Source organism: Terrapene carolina, unplaced genomic scaffold, assembly GCF_002925995.2.
Source record: "Terrapene carolina triunguis isolate 2854851 unplaced genomic scaffold, T_m_triunguis-2.0 Scaffold136, whole genome shotgun sequence".
NCBI classification, from domain to species: domain Eukaryota; kingdom Metazoa; phylum Chordata; order Testudines; family Emydidae; genus Terrapene; species Terrapene triunguis.
The window spans coordinates 3,878,702-3,896,146 of NW_020664487.1; the positions used below are offsets into that span (position 1 = coordinate 3,878,702).

At 46.6% G+C, this 17,445-nt stretch overlaps 1 protein-coding gene across 1 annotated transcript in view; it reads right to left on the reverse strand.

Annotated features, from left to right (window-relative positions):
• SDAD1 (SDA1 domain containing 1) overlaps positions 1-17,176 on the reverse strand; it is a 38,581-nt gene extending 21,405 nt beyond the window's left edge. Inside the window, exons 1-7 of the mRNA XM_026653332.1 lie at positions 17,042-17,176; positions 14,016-14,120; positions 13,223-13,321; positions 12,582-12,692; positions 9,338-9,409; positions 9,135-9,235; positions 835-892 (exon numbers count right to left, since the gene is read on the reverse strand). Coding sequence (XP_026509117.1) covers positions 835-892; positions 9,135-9,235; positions 9,338-9,409; positions 12,582-12,692; positions 13,223-13,321; positions 14,016-14,120; positions 17,042-17,131 — 636 coding nt within the window. The 5' untranslated portion in view covers positions 17,132-17,176. The remainder of the gene's footprint in view (positions 1-834; positions 893-9,134; positions 9,236-9,337; positions 9,410-12,581; positions 12,693-13,222; positions 13,322-14,015; positions 14,121-17,041) is intronic.
• Positions 17,177-17,445: the final 269 nt, after the last annotated feature.

Genomic DNA, 17,445 nt, shown 5'->3' on the forward strand with positions numbered 1-17,445 from the left:
TGAAGCAACTGCTCAAAGGGTAGCAGGACTTTCACAGTGGCCCACGTGAACATGTACTATTGCACAAGGGCTGCTTTACGAGCACAGGTATATCAGCAAAGCACCCCAGCGTGGATGGATCTTATTACTGGCCACACTGCTCAGCAGTAGAGTTTATTCCACCAGCCCTAAATAAGACAAGCTGTGCCAGCACAACGGCACCAAAGCCAGGGGCTGTGGCCAGCAGAGTTATGTCAGCCAAGGACGTGAAAAGGTGTGATCATCGACTGACACAACTGTAGTGTAGACACAGCCTATTGTGCAAAGGCTGGTTTCCTGAGTTGCTAGTATAATTTTGGTTTTATTGCTCTGAGCAATAAGGCCATTCCTGGTAACTTTGGCAGCAGCTTGAGATCCTATGCTCGGTTTCACAAGCCTATGGTGGTTTTAAGAAAGAGAGTACGGGCCTTTATCATATAACGAACCAACCCATGGCATCCTAGGCATTTCTAAAACCACCACCATTGCAGCATCCAGATACAGGGCTGTTTCTGGGAACGGGCAGCTGGGATACCAGTTAGTTTCACTGTTGGAGCTGAGAAAGCGCAACAGTGCCGATCAACATGAGGCAGTGCTCCTGAAAGTCACTTTTGGCTAGCACTGCCCAGCATGAGGGGATATGGAATGTCACACCAGCAGCAATAGCTGGGCTACTAACTTGCATTCCCAAGGTGTTCATAATTCTGAGGTTCTACTGTATAGAAAGGAAGTTGCACACACACACACACACACACACACACACCAAAAACAGCGGAAGCAAAATATACTGGCATTTCCGATAGGTTTCCACCTCACCTTTGTGACTTTGGAAAAGCAGGCTGTTGTGATAACATTTACTGTTTTGGCATCATTCCTGGAATAAGCAAAACATTAATATATCTTCACCAAGAAGTTTGATGATTTTGCAGAACAAGACATCATGGTAGATTTAATGCAAAGTAGATTCACTGGAAACAAATCCCACAATACTAGCTGCTTTCATCATACCATCAGTGATTTCAAACACAAACCAAGAGAGGATGTTTCTCCATGCCATTTGTTGTCATTTTTCCTACACAAAAATCATCAGGTCTAGACAGATAAAGCATATATGCTTCTGGGTAAGTTCACACTTGAGAAGAACAAAAATTTCATTTTGACAACAAAGATGAATCAATAAAAGCAATGGCAGGCCCCACAGTAAAAGATACTTCAAGTGATAAGAAATTGCCTGTTAAAATAAATGCAGAGAGATTTGGCTTTCATTACAAAAGCTACAGGAAAGGTTTGAAACAATCTGTAAGAGAGGTTTATAAATATTGTAGGTCCTGAACCGAATTTGAGCTGAGTCTCGAATACCTATAAAGCAACTTAGCAATACTGCAAAAGCCCTGTCCTTAAAAGGGGAAGGTATGATATAGTTAATCTCATCATACCATTCCCTCCAATGGCACATGGCCCATCTGCAACTGCTGGTAGGAAATATCCCCAATTGCTGGAGCTGGGGCACTACATGGCCCTCTCTGAGTTACTACATAGAATTCTTTCCCAGGTTTCTGGCTGGTGGGTCTTGCCCACTTGCTCAGGGTCTAACTGATCACCATGTGGGGCATCAGGAAGGAATTTTCTCCCAGGTCAGATTGGCAAAGACCCTGGATGTTTTTCCTCTTCCTCTGAAGCATGGGGCACTGGTCACTTGCTGGGTTGAACTGGAGTAAATGGTGGATTCTCTATAACTTGAAGTCTTAAATCATGATTCGAAGACTTCGGTAATTCAGCCAGAGGTCACGGGCCTATTACAGGAGTGGATGGGTGAGGTTCTGTGGCCCATGTCAGACTAGATGATCACGATGGTCCATTCTGGCCTTAAAGCCGATGCGTCTATAAGTAAGATGGTCATCTATATATTCCAAGTGTTCCCGGTGTTTACTCTATGGCAATATTTCTTTCCCCTCCATTGTACCAGAGGCATTATTACACTGCTGTTCTAGAGCTGGCAGACCCATTGCGGCAGTGCATGACTTATCTGCCTGCCTGTCCAACGGATTCATGGCATATCCAAGATCAACACGTGAACAAAGCTCCTGAAGCCCAAACATGCTCTGCCAACTCGCCTAATGCCCCAGCTATTATCTCTCCTTTCTATAGAAGCCAGTCCTGCTGCACAGTCGGGCTGAACTCCTGCTGAAGTCCCTAGGAACGCTGCCTGGAATAAAGAACGAAGGGCTGTGCAAACCACCCCTGCAGAATATTGGGGAGATCCCAAAGAGGCAGAAAATGCTTAAAGGGAGCAGTATTTCTTATCTGTACCGTTCATTTCCATGGCAGGACCAAGAGGTTAAAAGGGGGATACAAGTTAGGTGACAACTTTTTTTCCCCCCACAACGACACACATTTAGGGATAATTAGAACCTAAAACAATAGGCAAATGAAGATCCACCCTTGCTATTCCTCACGGTGAAACATCTGCCGAGAGCAGCAGCACCAGAACTAAGGCAGCAGTGGAATCAATAAACATCTGTGCATCTCCACTAATACTCAAAGGGTATGTCTACACTACGAGGGTAATTCGATTTTACTTAAATCGAATATGTGGAATCGATATTGCAAAGTCGAACGTGTGTGTCCACACTAAGGACACACTAAGGACAGTAATTCGACTTTGTGAGTCCACACTAACGGGGCGAGCGTCGATATTGGAAGCGGTGCACTGTGGGCAGCTATCCCACAGTTCCCGCAGTCCCCGCTGCCCATCGGAATTCTGGGTCGAGCCGCCAATGCCTTCTGGGTAAAAAAAATTTGTCGTCATCCGTCCGTCACTAACGCCCTCCCTCCCTCCATGAAAGCGCCGGCGGGAAATCAGTTCGCGCACTTTTCTGGTCAGTGACAGCGCGGACGCCACAGCACTGCGATCATGGATCACGCTGCGACCATCGCTGCACTTGTGGCCGTTCTCAACACCTCGCAGCTTATCATACACCTTTCCCTGAGGCAGATGCAGAGAAATCGGGCGAGGAGGCTACGGCACCGCCGTGAGAGCCTGAAGTCGGAGAGTGGCACAGAGCTGTCAGAAACCACGAGCCCCAGCGCCCAGGACATGACGTTGGCAATGGGGCATGTGGATTTTGTTGAACGGCGATTCTGGGCCCGGGAAACAAGCACGGACTGGTGGGACCGTATAGTGCTTCAGGTCTGGGATGAATCCCAGTGGCTGCGAAACTTTCGCATGCGGAAGGGGACTTTCCTCGAACTTTGTGAGTTGCTGTCCCCTGCCCTGAAGCGCAAGGACACCCGCATGCGAGCAGCCCTCACTGTCCAGAAGCGAGTGGCCATAGCCCTCTGGAAGCTTGCAACGCCGGACAGCTACCGGTCAGTCGCGAACCACTTTGGTGTGGGCAAATCTACCGTGGGGGTTATTGTCATGCAAGTAGCCAAGGCAATCGTCAAGGTACTGCTCCCAAAGGTAGTGACCCTGGGAAACGCGCAGGTCATCATAGATGGCTTTGCCGCGATGGGATTCCCAAACTGCGGTGGGGCTATAGATGGGACTCACATCCCTATCCTGGGACCGGACCACCAGGCCAGCCAGTACATCAATAGAAAGGGCTACTTTTCAATGGTGCTGCAAGCACTGGTGGACCATCGGGGACGGTTTACAAACATCTACGTCGGATGGCCGGGCAAGGTTCATGACGCTCGCGTGTTCAGGAACTCTGGTCTGTTTAGACGGCTGCAGGAAGGTATTTACTTCCCAGACCACAAAATAACTCTTGGGGATGTGGAGATGCCTACAGTCATCCTCGGGGACCCAGCCTACCCGCTAATGCCCTGGCTCATGAAGCCCTATACTGGCGCCCTGGACACAGAAAAAGAACTGTTCAACTACCGTCTGAGCAAGTGCAGAATGGTGGTGGAGTGTGCTTTTGGCCGTCTCAAAGGGAGATGGAGAAGCTTACTCACTCGCTGTGATCTCAGCGAAACCAATATCCCCATCGTTATTGCAGCTTGCTGTGTGCTCCACAACCTGTGTGAGAGCAAGGGGGAGACCTTTATGGCGGGGTGGGAGCTAGAGGCAAATAGCCTGGCTGCTGATTACGTCCAGCCAGACAGCCGGGCCATTAGAAGATCCCAGCGGGACGCCCTGTGCATCCGGGAGGCTTTGAAAGCTAGGTTCCTGAGTGAGCAGGGCAACCAGTGACTTTTCAGTTTGTGGACAGAAAAGCTGAACCTGCCCCCGTTTCTTTACCCAGTTCATTTTGACTATCCTCTCCAGTTACATACAACCTTCACCCCCTTCCCCTTCCCAAAAAATAAAATCATTTCGATTTTTTAATGAACACCGTTGTCTGTATTGCTGTTTTCGCGGGAATATTTTAAACCGGGGACGCAGACTGTGGCGGGGGGCGGGTTCAGTGTTCTGATGCAAATGATACTTCTAAACTCCCGGAATGACAGGCTCCGCACTGGTGGACTGGTTATTTCAATGGAGCCTGCCAGCACTCCTGGGGGGGACTGTGTGTATGTGTCGGCTATGTGACTTTCTGGCAGGGGGGGTAGGGTTACAGATCCCCTGCTGCGTGGATCTGTGAGCCAGGATAAGGACCGCTGCATAAGATCTGTAACTGCCCTCCCCCGCCACAAAGTCACAGAGCAACCCCCCCCCCCCAAAACATGAAAAGCACCTCCCAGACTGACCAGGGTAACCAGTGACTGCACTGTGTATGTGTCCTGATGCTGGACCTGACCCCGCCTCTGTAGCCTGCTAAAGGTGACTGTCCTGTCCAATTACCAAGCCCCTTCCCCCCCTCCAGACAGACTCTCCCTCAAAAGAACCTGACCGAAACAGTAATGAACAGAAACAAACATTTTATTGCGAACCAGACATGAAACGTGGGGGGTGAAACTTGGACGGGGGCTTGTGTGAGGTGGGTAGGAAAGGACTTATGAAATTTTGGGGAATGTCAGCCTTCTACTGCTAGAGCAGTCTGCAGGGGTTGATTGAAAGTTTTAACGGCCCTTGCCGCCCCTCCTTCTTTGGACTTTGGGTGAGGGTGGTGTGGGACTTGGTGGCGGGTGAGGGCGGTTACAGATAGACTGCAGCGGGGCTCTGTCCTCCTGCCTCCGGTCTTGCAGAACATCCACAAGGCGCCGGAGCGTGTCCGTTTGCTCCCTCATTAGTCCAAGCAGCTTTTCAGTAGCCTGTTGGTCCTCCTGACGCCACCTCTCCTCCCGTTCCATGACTGCTCGGTGCATTTGTGACAAGTTCTCCCTCCACTGTGTCTGCTGGGCTGCCTGGGCTCGGGAGCAGCCCATTAGTTCTGTGAACATGTCTTCACGCGTCTTCTTCTTCCTCCGCCTAATCTGCGCTAGCCTCTGGGAGTGTGCTGACAGGCTGGGTTGGGAGACAGTCGCAGATGTGTCTGTGTGAATTTTAAAAAGGGAGTGAATTCCTGAGACAGATAAATGAAATTGTATACAAAGAACCTAGTCTTTCTCTGTGAACAAGACCATGCACTGAACCTCTCACATGCGCACTCAGGACAAGGTCGAATTTTCGGCCGTCGCCTTCAGTGCCTGTGGACTTGCGGAGGTCTTGGAGTGTTCAGAGAACTGTGGCTGGAGACCTGAACTTCTGGAGCGGGCAATAATGGTAAGCCGCAGACTTGTGGCTGCTTAAAACTCCAGCTGTAGCACTGGCCTCCTTTCACATTGAAAGCAATGCCAGTCTCTGCTGCCAGCAATCAGGACAGCATCAACTCTGCCCCTGTCCCACCCCCTCGCGGCTGTCCCAGGGAAAGATCCCTGTATGCTGCCCCTCTCCCTCCACCGCGTGGCTGTAAAGCAGTCCCAATACTAACAGTCCCCTCCCTAATTCAAAGCAGGGCGTCATGAGCGACATCACCCTCCTGAGGATCCCGGACACCCAGAGAGAACGCATGCTGCGGGAAAGCATGCAGAAACCGGGGCCGTATGCCGCCATGCTATGTCGGGCCATGATCCCCGAGTACCTGATTGTGGCATGGAGGGGACATGTCTGCTACCACGGAGGGCCCACTAAGATCGCCCTACCCCGGAACCTGATCAACAGGCTTGAGCTCTACCTCCACGAGACCTACGAGGAGTTCTCCTACGAGGATTTCTCGTCGATCCCCGGCCACATTGACCGGATTTTCGCGTAGGTGCACTGGGACTTTGGAGTGGAGCGTCTTGGGCCTGGGAATCATGTAGTAACGGACATTGTGAAATTTTTTTAAAATACTTGGGACTAAATTGAGAAGAGCCTAAGACAGAGAAATCATGCAAAACCCATTTGTTACCTTTGTAAATATTCCTGTTTTGTACCTGATTATTTTTTTACTAGTTTACAGCACTTTTATAAATATACATTGTTAATAGTATAAATATTACCGTTCTGTTTTAAATAAATGTTTACATGTTTACAGCACTTACTGCTTGATCCGTCCCCTGATTCTGTGTCCGGGGTAAGGGATGGGGACGGTTGGTACGGGATCTCGGTAAGGGTGATGAAGAGCTCCTGGCTGTCGGGGAAATCAGCGGTGCCAGCGCTGTCGACTGCCTCGTCCTCCTCATCTCCTTCCTCCTCTTCCCCGTCCGCTGTCATGTCCGACATGATCCCATCCTCGGAGTCCACGGTCAGGGGTGGGGTAGTGGTGGCGGCCGCTCCCAGGATGGAATGCAGTGCCTCGTAGAAACGGGATGTGTGGGGCTGGGATCCGGAGCGTCCGTTAGCCTCTTTGGTTTTTTGGTAGCCTTGTCTCAGCTCCTTGATTTTCACGCGGCACTGCGTTGCATCCCGGCTGTAGCCTCTCTCTGCCATGGCTTTGGAGATCTTCTCGTAGATCTTAGCATTCCTTCTTTTGGAGCGCAGCTCTGAAAGCACGGACTCATCGCCCCACACTGCGATGAGATCCAAGACTTCCCGATCAGTCCATGCTGGGGCCCTCTTTCTATTGGATTGCACGGCCATCTCTGCTGGAGAGCTCTGCATAGTTGCCACTGCTGCTGAGCTCCCCTCGATGTCCAAAGAGGAACTGAGATTCAAACTGCCCAGACAGGAAAATGAAAATGAATTCAAATTTTCCCGGGGGTGTGGCTGGTCAGAGCATCCGAGCTCGGACTGCTGTCCAGAGCGTCAACAGAGTGGTGCACTGTGGGATAGCTCCCGGAGCTATTACCGTCGATTTCCATCCACACCTAGCCTAATTCGATATGGCCATGTCGAATTTAGCGCTACTCCTCTCGTTGGGGAGGATTACAGAAATCGATTTAAAGAGAGCTTTATGTCGAACTAAATGGCTTCCTGGTGTGGACGGGTGCAGGGTTAATTCGATATAACGGCGCTAAAGTCGACATAAAAGCCTAGTGTAGACCAGGCCAAAGTTCTGTTCTTCTTCTAATACATTGCCATCTTGGAGCTTACCCAGCCCCCTGCTTATTCAAAACAGCGTTTGCTTTTACTTCAGAAAACCAACTCACTCCTAAAAACATGAATTCACCAAGCAGGTAGCATCAACGTACAGGCTTCTTTTCTAATACTAGCCATGCAAATCCTATTGCTTCTCTTGAAGTACACCTACACTTGCAGCAGCGTGTAGAAAACAGCCAGCGCCCACCCGGCTAGCACGGGTGTAAATAGCATCGTCGCTGGGGAGGCACCGCTTAGGCAAGTAGAGTACAAAACACGCCAGAAACTTCGGGAAATACCCTACACATCTCTCAACACACCCAAGCGGTGCCTCCCAGGTCTACACTGATATTTTTAGCAGTGTAGTGTCCCGCTACCTCCTCACTGCCAGCGCCTTTCCCCACTGCATGGACCTAACATGCACTATACACACTGCCGCAAATGTACACAAGGGCTTGGACATCAGCCACAGCTGGACTTCACGACTTACTATACAGCAGAACGATATTCAAGATGTAATGCATCAATAGAGAGGCTCAAGAAAGCATGTATATGTACAAGTATACTTGTTTATTGTTCTTCAAAGGAAAACGTCTAAGATTCTTCCTGCACACCTTCTCCTGCTAAGTCTCGGTCATTTCTGCCCTTCTAGATTGTGTTCTACAAAACACAGTACAACCACACTACAAATGGATTGCCCCAGGGTGCACCGATTTAAAATCAAAGCAATTTTAATCACAGATTTTAATCACGACTGAGATCAGCAAGCAGAAAACCTCGATTTAAATCATCGATTTTAAACTTGTTTTGCATTTGTACTTTTTCGTTATTTTCCGAAAGAAAGATGGATTATTATTGGTTGGGAACCATTAAAACATGTTGATTTGCAACAAAAATATAGCCTTTACACCACACTTGATGCTTCTTTTTTCTAACCAGGAAGCTGCACTACACCTCTATACACATTTATTTAAGCAATTATATGCACAAAAATAGCATTTTAAAATGTTTTTCATTCGTTAAAGCTATCTTGAACATGCTGGATACAAAAGGAAAAAAGTTTATCAAAACATGTTTTGCATTTAAAACTAACTGACTTATTAAACTAAAAAAGTATTATCTGTACTTAGTGAACTGAATTGATTGCCACCATGTCTTTCAAGATTTTAGAACTAGTAGGTCTCATCTTCTCCCACTTCATTTTTATTCATAGACTGGAAGAGGAAAACAAGCTTTTCTGCTTTTTCAACTCCCAATTTATTTCTTAACTTTGAATAAAAGTAGTCATTGACCTGAACTAGCTGAATACAATGAAAAGAAGAAAACAGTCTCTGAGTACCTGCAATAGAGGCTACTGCTGTCAAAAGCTGGGTTAAGCTCTTCAACAAACTCTGGTTCCAGGTGCTTAGCCAGTGACTTCCACCAGCGCAGTGGTCTGACTTTCTTTAAAATTAGGCAGCAAAGATGTACTTCTTAATATTATTTTTTTGTGTTTAATTTAAATGATTGTAATAGATTACAGTACATTTAGGCCTTAACAAAGGTTGTCAAATTCCAATACGTTTATTTTTAAAAATAAACCTTCATTTAATTTAAATAAAAAAGTCTATATTTTTTTAAATCATCGATTTTTATCCATCCTGGGTTGCCCCAGAATAATCAAGAACCAATTCCGTGCAATCAAACTCACCAAATATTCCTTCTATATAGTTCAATCATCACATCCAGAGATATCTTGGCTGCAGTAGGATTGCTGTCTCTTAACATAGTATACATGAAGTTTTGCAGTGTCTTAAGAAGAAGAAGAAATTGGGAAAATGATGAGCGAGTTTGAAAAAGTTTTCATAATAAAAAGCATTCATTCAAAGTAAACCTGGAAGCCAGCATACTTACTGTATTCACTTTATTGTTCTTGTGTTTAGCATTTATATTCTTGATGTCTGTCACAATGTGAGTATATAAAGTCTGTAAACAAACAGTGACACGTACAGTAAAGTGAAGTATTTACACTCTCCAGCCGACAAAGTTCATTTCCTAAAGCCCATTCATACTATCATGCAAGGAGAGCGCCAGTCACTATGGCAAAGACGTTTTTTCCAAAGCCACAGTTGGGAGAGGAAAAAAAAAGTAATTGGCCCCAATCCTGTGCGACTTTAAAGAACAAGAGCTATGCTGCACTAATCCCCCGTGGGGACACTCCTATTCTGCACTGAGTGACTTTTTGCACTTTAGCTTAATCCACTTCCAAAAGTGAAATAACGGTTTGATGAACAGTGAGCGGGTGGCAAGTTGGGTTATAAATTTACAGTGCACCAGCCTACCACACACTGTCACTGCAGACCCTGCTACCACGCCCTACAAGTTCGAGAGTGCACTTTTATCTAGTCCTGTTTCAAAGCAGAGCAGGTCAATGTGCACTAGGGAACTTTTCATGTGTGGGAGCAGGGGCCACACAGACAGCACACTAATGCAATGTAGATTTACACCCTAGCTTGCTGCATAGGGTTTGTCAAGACGAATAGTAAGTTAAACCACAAAAGGAGAAGAAGAGCGTTCACATGGGGAGTTAATGTGGAATAACTATTCTGCACGAAGCAACAGAGAGTCCTGTGGCACCTTTAAGACTAACAGATGTAGTGGAGCATAAGCTTTCGTGGGTGAATACCCACTTCGTCTGACAAAAGCTTATGCTCCACTACATCTGTTAGTCTTAAAGGTGCCACAGGACTCTCTGTTGCTTTTTACAGATCCAGACTAACATGGCTACCCCTCTGATACTATTCTGCACAATTTCCTTATGTAGACAAGCCCATAGTCTTTGCAGAATGGGGATCATAGAGAACTGAACAACATCAAATATAGCTGTAATAAAAACAATTCTTGTATTGCTGAAATTTCTTTTACAAATTCAGCTACGTTTTGACTGACTGTTGTCATAAGTTTGATTCCAGTCAATTCCATTTTCAGTTAGTGATAAATCTTTCTGCAACAAAGAAGGCATTTAAATATGTTTATGGCCAGCAGCGCTTTTCATTTACAAGTTTCCCTAAAGAACTCAGGAATTCCTGTTTGGGTACTATACCTACAACAGAAAAGTCCTCAGTGAATAGGAGTGTCTATCCCATAACTTTAGGAATAAACTCCTGAATTCTATTCCAGAAATTAGTATCATGTAGGGATGTAGAACACATTCTAACTTATGCCTAGACAATTATCCATAGTGTCTCCAAGAGAGATCAGATATGCTGAGTTTTAAATCAATGTAATTATGTTTATTCCTAGTACACTTATGACACGCTTTAGCCCACGTTCACCACTTTTATATGGTTATGTTATATTTTGTACAAAGTACGCCTTGTGAGCTCTCATTTGAAAACTCAATCTGCTGAATATTATGATCCTGGTGAAATGCGTGCAACAACACTGCATGTAAAATGATGATTGTTACTGAAACATGTTGTAGTTCTGGGTAACATCCACAAACCAATTTCTCAGAGACAAAGACACCCTAGCATGCCAGCAAAGTGCTAATGAGTCATTACCAGCTTAATCGGACATTCTCCAGAAAGGGGGGGGGGGGGGGGAGATGGGGAGTTGCAAACAAGAAATTTACAATTCACCCGAAGGACAGTTTGGCACTCACATATACAATGGAACTGCCTGTCCCTATGATCCAGCAAGGATTTTTCCAGCACAAAGGGCTAGAGTGTAAGAAAAGGGGGGTGGGGGAAGAGGGGAAATGTCCCTAGCCACCTCTCTGCTCACGAGAGTAACGACTCTCAGAGAACTGAACAAAGTGTGGGGAGAAGGGGGACCTGGAAATGTATTGCAGCTCACGGTGAGACAAACCTTTTGCTTTGAAGCCTATTAGCCTTGGTAAAATTTAGGAACTAGCTTGCATGTTTATCCGTTTATTTCTTTTGTAACCAATTCAGACTTCTATAGCTTATCACTTGTAATCACTTTCTCTAGTTAATACATTTGTTTTATTGTTTTATCTAAACCAGTGTGTTTTTGGTAGAAGTGCTTGGGAATCTCTACTTAGGTCAACAAGCCTGGTGCGTACTCATTACCCCTTGTTGGAATGACAAACTGTCTATGAACTTGTACTGTCCAGTGGGCTACTGAGCAGTATAAGGCCTTGGCTACACTCGGGACTTGAGTGAGTGTAGTCGCACCGCCAGCGCTGCGAGAGCTCTCTCGCAGCGCTGCAAGTACTTCACCTCTCCGAGGGGAATAGCTTGCAGCGCTGCGAGGAAGCGTGCAGCGCTGCAGGCTCTGATTACACCGGCGCTTTACAGCGCTGTACTGGCTGCGCTCAGGGGGGGCGTTTTCACACCCCTGAGCGCAGCAAGTTGCAGCGCTGTACAGCGCCAGTGTAGCCAAGGCCTAAGACGCACACTTCTGGGGAGCAAGGCTGGAGCTGCGGGCTACGTGGGTGCCTCTCTGTATGTAATTCATGGATGGCTGGGCATAGCAGTCATCTATTCCGCTGGGAGTGACTTTGCGTGCTGGTGGCTGAGAGTGATGAGCCTGGAAGGGCTGCCATTCACCAGCAAAGCCGGGTAAAAGGCATCCCAGGCTGGAGAGCTAAGAGGACACAGCAGTCCAGCGGTTCAGATCGCACCCTGGGGAATGTCACAACACCATCATTGGAATGATATTTCCACTAAATCTTAAATGAGTGGCACATGAGCCCACACAAGGAGTTACAGCTGCTCAGGCCCCAGGAAGTCAATGACACCAGCAAATACTAAGAACTTCTAGGAACCAAGCCCGTAACTCTCAATGAACTGCCAACCCCCCAGCCCTTTTGGGGGCCGGGTGACACACTATTTTATCTCACATTTCAGGTTTCTAAAGCTGGCCCTTTCATACTCATTGTATTTATCCCTGAGTGTCCATCTCCAGAATATTTGGTCACAGTCACATCAAGCTGCTAAAAGCCCAAATACACTAAAATCTTCGCTAGTGGAACCAACAGAACTACAATCAGGTTATATATTCAGCTACTGGGAAGAGCAAACAGGCTGTCTGGTGCTGCTGAATTACTTGTGCTTCCTTCTCATAAGAGAGGGAAAAACATCGACAAGAGGCTCACCAAGGACATAAAACCAATTCTTATTTTGCAGCTTACTTTTCGCAGAAGTTTATCATGGCAGCGCAGGAGTTCAAAGAAGAGTTCCAGCAAACTTGTAGGGTTTATTAGATTCTTGTTTCTTAATAAGATCAGAGCTTTGCAAAATGTCTGCAACAAAGAAGCAGTGACCAGAATCACAATTTGGAAATGATAGAGACGAGCATTTATTATTCATCTACAAAAATAAATAAATTTAAAAAAAAAGTCAGGCCCAAATCCTGCTCAGACTTTTACACATGCTTAATTTTACACAAAACAAGTAGTTCCAGAGAAGTCAACAAGACATTAAGTTGTGTACATTAAGACAGTACATTAAGCATGTGTATTAGTCTTTGAAGGATCCGGGAAAAGATGTGCTACTGGAGCCCAGAGTTGCTAACTGTGTGATGGTCCTCAAAACCAGAGTACCACTTCTCTACCAACAGGACCACTCTGGCCTTGATTTTTGGATACCCAATTTGAGGCATCTTGAAGGAGTCCGATTTTCAGAAAGCTGGGCACTGAAAAACTGAGGCACACAAAATTAATAGTCACTTAGGACAATGTAAGCCCCTGCTTATACTGTAAAATAAAATTCTGTACAGAATCCTCTTAAAGACCTTATCAATAAACATCAGTGCTTTAAATGTCAGACTTACCATTCGAAGATCTGCATCCAAAACGGTGTGGTTGTAAGAAAGCAGTTCTTTCAGCTGTTGTGGAAAATCAACAAGATGTTCTGGATAACAGTGCCCAACCTGTTTAAAAAAATAATCTTCATTGAAGTCCCTATAATAAACTCTAACAGTGTAACAATGGTATATTTCCCTGAGAGTATCTGATACTATAAAAAAAAATATCCCTAAAAAAAATATACATTAAATGATGACTAACTTTTTCAAATTTTGTTGATGTGCAATATATCTTTGAATGCTGAAGTTTCTATCATTAACTACCTACATAAAAGCTCACTTCTTTATTAAAGGATTAAGAGTGCTGTAAAATCTGTATGTTCGATGCATTTAAAGGTGATCTGCAACACCCATTACAAAAATAAGATAATTATGAGTAACAAGTTCCATTTGGCATCACTATGATGTTCCAGAATCATTCTAAAACAACACATCTATTAAAAATTCTGCTGAAGCAATGTAGTCTTTCAAACGGGACTCAACTTGGTTATTGTTTGTTTGTTTTTTAAACAAACAGTTCAGTTTTTAAAATGTTTTATTTTTACCATTTTATACTGTAATCCACAGAAAGCAACACTGGAGAACGGAAATTTTAAAAAAATAAATAACTGACAAAAAGATTGTAATAATATATCACCTGCTCCTAGCTATATGGGCCATCTGTATATAGCTTACAGTTCTTTCATTGGGGGGGAAAGGTTTTGCAGGTCACCTTTAATAGTTCTATGTGTTTGTTTTTCCTAGAATTACAGAATTTTACCTGTGCCAAGAAGATCACCAATTCACCCAGCTCCTTACTGGGCTTATCGGGCTGGAGTTTGAAAATCTCCACATTGGACTGGTAGTGACGATACTGCTGGAGAAACTGAAACACAAATATGGCATTTCACTCTTAGGGTTGGTCCACACTAACCCCCCAGTTCGAACTAAGATACGCAACTTCAGTTACGTGAATAACGTAGCTGAAGTCGAAGTATCTTAGTTCGAACTACAAGGTACCTACCGCGGGTCCACACGCAGCAGGCAGGCTCCCCCGTCGACTCCGCATACTCCTCTCACGGAGCAGGAGTACCGGTGTCGACGGCGAGCACTTCCGGGATCGATTTATCGCGTCTAGACAAGATGCGATAAATCAATCCCAGACGATAGATTGCTTACCGCCGAACCCGGAGGTAAGTATAGACATACCCCTAGTTGTCATTACTGGATAAGATAGCTTCTCAATATCAAGAGATCCAAGGCCCCCATTCTGCTCCACCTGAAAACTGCAGCAAAACTCTCAGTGACTTCAGTGGTACAGGATCAGGCCCTTAGAAACCCATTCATGTCAGACAATCCCCCTCAAAATGGCATTCTTTTTAGCGTATGCGCAACATGCCTCAGGTGGCATGTGACCAGGATTCATCATCGACAACAGTCTGCTGGTTGGATCATTAGCTTCCCCAGCTTGGGCAGGGTACTGAAGGGGAGTGCGACATGAACGCTGCTCCATGCCCCCTGAAATGGCACTGAGTCCCTTTAAATATATAATTACATTTTCCCTGTGACATTCAAGCCAAGCAGCTTTTGATGATACATCTCAAGTGTCTCGGTGATGTGACTAACAGCTAATCCACGTGAGACGGGAGTATGTCTCTTATTAGGGTGAGATATTAATATTTACAATGGGGCACAGAGGCACCAATCAAAGTTAGGTTACCGTTGTGCTAGAAACTGCATGGACCCCCGGGCCCTGACCTTGCAAAGATTTTATGCACTGTGAGCAGTCAAGCACATGCTTAAGTCTTTGCAGGACTGGGGAGCAGCCGAGCTCCTGTCCAGAAAAGTATGCATCAGAAGCCGGTAAAGCACAAATAGCTGCGGTGGAGGTATAATGCATGCACATTGCCTACAGGCAGGAGGGAGACCGGTGTTGTATAATACCACTTTAAACTATCATCGTTGTGTGGAGAATTCCTGAGGTTTAAAATTCTGGTTTCAACTCAACCTCTAACCACAGGAGAGATGGGACAGCGAGGAAGGTATCCAGACCTATTGACCATATGTACATTGGGAGAATGGCTGTGTTTAACATCAAGGATCAAACAGAATAGCTCCCTCCCCCCAAAGCTAATGGTCAACATGATTGTTCCACTGGCATAGACACTATCTTGGACCATGCATATGCCAGCGGGCTAATCGTCTTTAACACCGATCTGTGTGAAATGAACGAGAGAGTAGAAATATATTTACAGTTTCTCTTCTTTGTGCATCTGACAACACTTAGCGCTTATCTACCACTTAAGTCGACGTAACTTATGTCACTCAGGGGTGTGAAAAAGCCACACCCCTGAGCGACACAAATGACATCGACCTAAGTGCTGTCCACACCAGCGCTAAGTCGGCTCGAGACGCTCTCCTGACGACAACACAGCTTTCGTCTCTTGTGGAGGTGGAGTAATTATGCTGATGGGAGGGCGCTCTCCTATCGGCGTAGAGCATCTTCACCCAACGCGCCGATGTAGCAGGGTAGTGTAGATTCACCCTAAGCGTCTTGCCAGTTTTGATGTCTCCCCTATCGTCGGTCAGTTTCAGATGTCTGGGTGGGACTTTCAGTAGCAAGAGGGGAGTTTTTATTTTAAAAAGAAATAGGCAATTGTAGGACGACAAGAACTGGGAAGGGGATTCAGGACTGGCATAAAGTGACTTCTAGCTTTTTTAAGAGGCTAAAATGATGCCAAGCTGGCAGTTTAAGGGCTCCCCAATGCTTGCACCACAACTCTGAATAAGGTGCAATAGCTGTTCCTTAATACTTCCACGAGCCCACAAGCCCTAAGGCGACTTCTAAAGTCTCTCTTAGGCACTGATCTACACACAAAAGTTGTACCACATTAACTATACCGGTACAGACTTCGCAGTATGGATGCAGTTATACTAGTACAGCAGTGCTTCATAATAGCATAGCTAGTCCCCTACAGGAAGACAAATAAACCACACCAGCATAAGGCACCTTTATACCAGTATAATTCTATCAGTAGAAGTATCACCCCTAACTAAAACAGTTAAATTGCCGGCAAAAAAAAAGGTGTCTAGCCAGAGCTAAGGCCCTGGTTCAGCTTGATGCTTTAGCACATGCCTGATCTGAAGCACGTAAAGTCACATTGAGTTCAAGGGGTCCAGCCCCATGTGAGAAAAAGAATGAGGCAGCGGGTTGCCTTATATGCCACCATCTCTGGTGAAGGCAGCTATATCTTAACAGGGGGAAAGGGGCGTTTTTACATCAAAACAGCTAACTCCAGGCAGCGCAGACAAGACACCTCCATGTAGCCAGCCGAGCTGAGAAGCTCAATGCCTCGTCACCACTAGGATTTCACTCCCATCATCGTCCAACTAGTTATCGCCAGGTACACACGCCCTTTGCGAGCAAGGACATACAGCCCTTTGGGGGCAGGGGGATTGCGCTGTGGAGGTGACACTGAATGGGGGTGACTCTGGTTACCTTCCCCGGACCTGAAGAGGAGCTCTGTGAAGCTCGCCAGCCGGCACCTTCCACCAGCAGAAGCTGTTCCATTAAGAGATATTAACTCCCCCCGCCTTGTCCCCCTCTGGCACCCGCAGGGCACAACACGCGGTGTCACTGCCCTCCAGGCCTCCCCAGGGAGGGAGGGTTTTTTTAAGAAGGCACAGAGACCTCTCCATGCTGCGGACTCTGCCTTGCGCCCTGAGGATGGGGGCTGGGGCCCAGGGGCATCCTAGGGGCTGTGCAGCGGCTGACTCCCCCCGGCGGCGGGGGTCCCGCTCTCTCACCTCCTCGGTATAAGCCGGCGGGTCCCGCTTGATCAGGTTCTGCAGCTGGGGCAGGTTACTGGGCAGCTTGTTGTTGTTGCGGCCAGACATGGCTGCTGGAGCCGGGGCGCTACAGCCTACGAGTCGCTCTGCCCCTCCCGGAACAACCACGTGGGCGACCACTGGGCGCCGCCATCTTGGCTGCCAGCGCTATGGGAGCCGCAGAGGGGCAAACTTGTTACAAAAGCGACCGCACGTGCGTTGTTCGGAGTCTGGCCTGCTGGGAGCTGCCTGCGCCCCCTACAGGCAGAGAGCGCAGGGGCCCAGGAGGGTACTGGGCAGCAAGGCCAGCACTAGAGATGGGGCTTCTTGGGCCAGGCACAGTGATAGGGGCCGAATGCTTCATTAAAGTGTCCCCGCTTAAT